Here is a 5560-nt window from a genome sequence, read left to right as displayed (position 1 = left end):
ACTTCCAAGCATGGAAGTTATTCTTGTCTAGCTTCTCACTAACGATTTGATTGAGTCTGTCAGACATGTTTGCCTGTAACAATTAGAAACCTGCAAACAGATAATTTCTATATGTAACCTTTAACATGGCAGTATCTTCTGTGATTGCTACAACAGTACTTTAGCACAACCTATATATTACCAAACGTGACCAGAGTACATGTACATATACCCAAGATTAGCAATACATGTGCAAACACTGTTTGCACTCCTAAAATGCTTTGTTACATTGCAATAACCACATTTCGACCAGAGATAATTCTTAACCGAAACTTCTTGAAATTATCAAAAACACCTTATAAGGACTGAACAGAGATCGTAACGTGTCCAAAGTACGATTTTGACCGCAAAACTTTAGTATAAAGTACTACGTACCTTACAAGCATCTCCAAGTCTACGAAGACAGCTTCTTAATCGAAGATGTGTAGCTCCCGGAGCTACCCAAGGAGTGTCGTACCTAAACAAGAAGGGGAAGAGATGATGGGACTCTTACCCGTGTACCGTTTCCTTGCTTGCTTTATTCTTGCCTCTTGCTTATCTCTTAAGCTCTCACATGAATCGAAGCTCTGATACATAAATAGAATGCAAGGAAACGGGAGAGCTTGAGTTCTTTGCAAGCAAAATACACACACACACACACACACAAGAGAGAGCAAGACACACGAAAGAGATGGGAGAATGAATTTTTTTTCATCTTCTTCTCTTCTCTACAACCATATAACCAAAAAATAAGAGTACATACTATTAAGTGAAAGTACTCTTCTACAATAACATACAATAGTGTGACCTCGACTATATGAGCTAGTGCTATAACTATGCCATAACTCTAGTACTCCAAAGTGGCTATTACACAGCCTGTCATTCACTACCGGCATATCAACCATAATCTCACCAACCATGCTAGTGGCATAAGATCACCGAAGTGGGTCATCAATGTCTGTAGTGCTAGTTGAGCTCAATATCTCAAACATGCATACTCCATAAGTACACTTACATAATGGTAGTTATCATTGAAAGAAAAGCCTGTCATTTGCTGCCAGCACAGCGCACCTGAGAGATTCAATATCTGTTCAAAGGCCACACTACAGCTAGCAGTAGTAAAAACACCCTTTTTTTGCTTGAAGGTTCTGTCTTTTATCCTCACCAGTATAATGAATGTGGGATCACAGAAAAAGTCAATGTGGTCAGAGCCCAAAAAGCAGTTATCGTGGCCAGCGTAAGAAGATCTTGTGTCCCAGAGTCGATATTGGAAAAGAACTTTGAAACGAACCTTTCCTGAATCCCAAGTAAAACTCAACCTGACAATATCTGTGTGTGTCGGTAGAGTGGGGTGGTAGTCAAAGCTTGCCACCAGAAAAGACCTACTCTGTGTGTGCGCGCGCGCGTGTGTGCGCGCATGAGAGAGAGAGAGAGAGAGAGAGAGATGCATCCTCCCAAATAGCATGGTTACCGTATGAGTAGATGTCTTACTCGAAAGCACCATAGCTCTTTTTTGGTAAACTTGATAGTTTCCTGATCCATATGAGTAGACTATGGTTAGCGGAGTCATGAACCATTTACCAACATCATCTGAAAGGCTGCCACTTCGAATCCAAACTTGGTCTCCATACGACAGAGATGGCAAATAATGGAAGACAGGATGAAGGCCTAGCAGGGTATGAGAACATCTTCACAAATGCAGAACAAACATATACAAATTCCTTCACAACTGGGCAAGTATCAAACTTTCGCAGGATTCCTTCATATTTATAACTACCTTCGATGTATTTACACCTTTGCCAAGAGCAGAATAAATATTTGATAAGATTATATAATATGTGGAATTGTCAGACTCTAGTTCAAAAGCATGCTTTGCCACAAGCTCTCCTCGATCTACATCATCCTTGGACTTGCAAGCACCCAGCACTGTCTTGAATGGTGCATTTGTGGGTTGAGATGGCATGCTGTAAATCAAATTTTCTGCCTCATCCAGGCGCCCAGCTCTCCCAAGTAGGTCAATCATGCATGTGTAGTGATCTGCAGTAGGCAACATGCCATGTTCTTGCACCATTGACGTGAAAAACTTCCGACCTTCATCAGCAAGACCAGCATGGCTGCATGCTACGAGAACAGCCAAAAACGAAACCGAGTCCGGAAACATCCTTTCCTGCTGCATTTTCAGAAAGAGTTGAACAGCCTCCTTCCCCTGCCCGTGCTGAGCATATACTGCCATCATGGCATTCCATGTCAGTATATTCCGCTCCTTCATGTTGTCAAAACACCTCCTTGCATCTTCTAGGCTGCCACACTTGCCATACATAGTGAGAACGGCCGTTCCCAAAACAATGTCAACGTCACATCCACTTTCCACAGCCCATGTATGAATGTGCTTACCTTCAATTAAGAGTGTCTGGCTAGCACATGCAGAAAGGATGCTAACAAAAGTGACCTTGTCAGGTGTGACCTCTTGACCAAGCATTCGATCAAAAACTTCAAGTGCCTGTGCTGCCTTCCCACGATGACTATAAATGGTTATCATGGCATTCCATGAAACCACATCCCGCTCTGGTAGCATGTCGAAGATTCTTTCAGCATCCTGCAGGCTACCGCACTTGCCACACAAGTTGATGAGAGCATTTTGTAAGGCAACATCTGAATCACATCCACTGTTCACAATGCGTGCATAAATCTGCTTGTAGTCAGCTTTTGCAGTATTACTACCACATGCATCAAGAATGCTGACATAGGTGACCTTGTCCGGCAAGAATCCTTCTTGATGCATTTGATCAAAACACTTAAGGGCTTTTTTGCATTGCCCATGTAATACATATCCTGCAATCATGACCGTCCATGAGACAACGTCCCGGTCCAACAAGCTGTCGAAAATACTCCGCGCATGGTCCAAGTCATCACACTGTGCATACATGTGGACGAGAGCATTCCCCACGATCAACTCTAACTCCAAACCACTCTCCATTATGTAGGCATGCATCCGTTCGCCTTCAGCCTGCTGGGCACAATCAGCACATACTGCAAAAATGCTACTATATGTGATTTTATCTGGGCGCAATCCTTTCGTTTGCATGCTTTCGAAAAGTTCAATGGCCTCTTTTGACTTGCAATTTTGGGCGTATGCTGAAATCATTGTATTCCACAAGACCAAATCCCTCTTAGAGATGGCGTCAAATACTCTTCGAGCATCCACCAGGCTGCCACATTTGTCATACATATTCACAAGAGCAGCTCCCACAACAGCATCAGATCTAGAATCAAAATCCGAAATTCGAGCATGCATACGCTTGCCTTCATCTAGCACAGCTCTGCATGCACATGAAACAATTATACTGACAAACGTAACCTGATTTGGTATGATTGTTTCACACTGCATTTGATCAAAGAGTATAAGGGCTGCCTTACCATAGCCCTTCTGAGCATACAAAGTGATCATGGAAGTCCATGTGACAACATTTCTTTCGGGCATCTTGTCAAACACGGTGCGTGCATCATCCAGATGACCACATTTGCCATACATATTGACAAGCGCATTACCTACAGTAACATCTGATTCGAATCCATCATTAAGGATGCGGGTATGCACCTCCTCACCTTTGCCCAGTGTTGCATGTTTCGCACATACAGCAAGGATGCCAACAAATGTGATTTTGCTTGGCCTCACTCCTTCCTGTTGCATTTGGTCAAAGAGTTTGAGGGCTTCCTTGCTCTGCCCCTGCTCAGCCAATAATGTAATCATGGTAGTCCATAAAACTACATCACGCCCAGGTATAATGTTGAAAACTCTGGATGCGTCCTTTATCTGGCCACACTGTCCATACATCTTGAGGAGTGCAGTGCCAAGCACAGTGTCCTGCCCAAAGTCAGAGCAGCAAATGCGGGCATGTATTCTCTCAACATCAACTCGAACTGGCTGGCCAGCACATGCCATAATAATGCTGAGAAATGTGATTCTGTTGGGCAATACCGCTTCTTCCTGCATGCGGTTTAAAAGCTTGAGAGGCTCCCCTTGCTCACCACATGCTTGGATTAGATAATTCCAAGAGTATACATTCTGGTCACACATGCTGGCAGACAATGCTAATCCATCCTCTTGAGATTTGCATCTCAGATACATGTGAAGTAGATGACTCCCTAGAAAGAGGCTTGATTCAAGTCCTTTATGTAAAATGTAATGATGGATGAGCATGCCATCCTTGACATCCTTGAAGCCTCCCAGAAGAGAAGCAAGGGTAGCAGACCGTCCCTGAATGTTATGTTGATTATTATTGATTTCCTTGTGGCTTGAAGGCGCGTCCTCTACTGATCGCTCAACACTTCTCAGAGATGACAAACTGGATTTCTGCTGCTTGGTGAGAGCCTTTTCTACCCATTGTCTTTTCCTCAAAGTCCTTGCCATCAAGGTGAGGTTATGTTAGTACAAAGAGCCCAGCATCAACATCCTCGTCATACACATCAGATAGATAGAAGAGACTCAGAACCTTCCCATTAAACCTTGTTAAGGGACTACCGTCCCTAAAGAGCACACTGAGAGACGTCGTGTGATGCTGTCTGCGAAACTTTGGAGCCCATTTTACTAGAATAGACAGGGACTGATAAAGGCGAATCATGTTTGAGGGCAATCTTACCTGCTTATAAGCATCCCGTTTTCTCTAAAACCCACAGGGTGGTTTTAGTAGCTAGCTTTTTTGTGTGTGTGTGTGGGGAGGGGGGCTGTGTGTGAGGGCCGATTCCTGGAAGGGAGACGTCAATCTCAGCGAACTTTAATGCCATAAGGCCCTCTTCGCACCTTAATTATATAAACTAATGTTTTTTTTGAACAAATAGGCGCCCTAGAACATTTTTTCATTAATTTCTATGGGATAGGCTCTTTTTAATAGGAAGGGCCCAAGGCTAAGGCTAAAAGGTTAATCCTACCCTCAGTGTTAGGTAGGATTTAGCATGTGTGAAATTTTTGGGATAATGTGCATGCATGGGGTTGAATGGCAATTAAGGGAGACTTGGTCGTGGACTTCCTCTGCTCCTTTCTTCATGCGTGCTGGTCCTTTTGTTCGTCTCGCTCTCTCCTGCGTTGCATGGGGCGGCTTGGTCGTGGGCGTTGGTCGTGGACGTCTCATGTATATCTCCTCTGCTGTTGAGGTGAGATGTGGGTCGCTCTTTTCTTCCTGCGTGTTGCTCAGAGCGTCAGCGTGTCAAGTCGTCTGATGGTCTGTTGTTGCTGGTTCAATTTGATGACAACCCTGGTTAGTTGTTGTTGCTAATTAATGCTTATTTGGTTCGATTTGTTTAGTTGTTGTTTACTTGCTAGTTCGATTTGATGAGAACCCTGCTAATCTTGTTTAATTGCTTGATTAATGTAAGGTGTTAGGTATGATTTAGCATGTGTGAAATTTTTGGGACAATGTGCATGTATGGGGGTTGGGTGGCAATTAAGGAGGTGATGCTCCTTTCTTCACCCGGGGGTGCTCGCTCCTACGTTGCATGGGCGTCCTCTGCTCCTTTCTTCATGCGTGTTGGTCCTTTCGTTCTA

At 43.8% G+C, this 5560-nt stretch overlaps 1 protein-coding gene across 1 annotated transcript; it reads right to left on the bottom strand.

The window, feature by feature from the left end:
• Positions 1–1297: 1297 nt before the first annotated feature.
• On the bottom strand, positions 1298–4781 carry LOC147613430 (pentatricopeptide repeat-containing protein At2g03380, mitochondrial-like). Its single transcript, XM_086781361.1, has one exon. It carries the CDS (start codon positions 4427–4429, stop codon positions 1742–1744), a length of 2688 nt encoding a protein of 895 aa, XP_086637487.1. The 5' UTR covers positions 4430–4781; the 3' UTR covers positions 1298–1741.
• Positions 4782–5560: the final 779 nt, after the last annotated feature.

The sequence above is a fragment of the Cibotium barometz genome, chromosome 43 (genome assembly GCF_041138505.1).
Source record: "Cibotium barometz isolate CiBa-2024 chromosome 43, ASM4113850v1, whole genome shotgun sequence".
In the NCBI taxonomy this organism is placed as follows: domain Eukaryota; kingdom Viridiplantae; phylum Streptophyta; class Polypodiopsida; order Cyatheales; family Cibotiaceae; genus Cibotium; species Cibotium barometz.
Note: the sequence above shows the minus strand (reverse complement) of the source record. Positions and strands in the feature narration are given on the sequence as shown.

Coding starts and splice junctions, on each gene's coding strand:
- LOC147613430 (XM_086781361.1), bottom strand. CDS start 4,429: ATGGCAAGGACTTTGAGGAAAAGACAATGGGTAGAAAAGGCTCTCACC.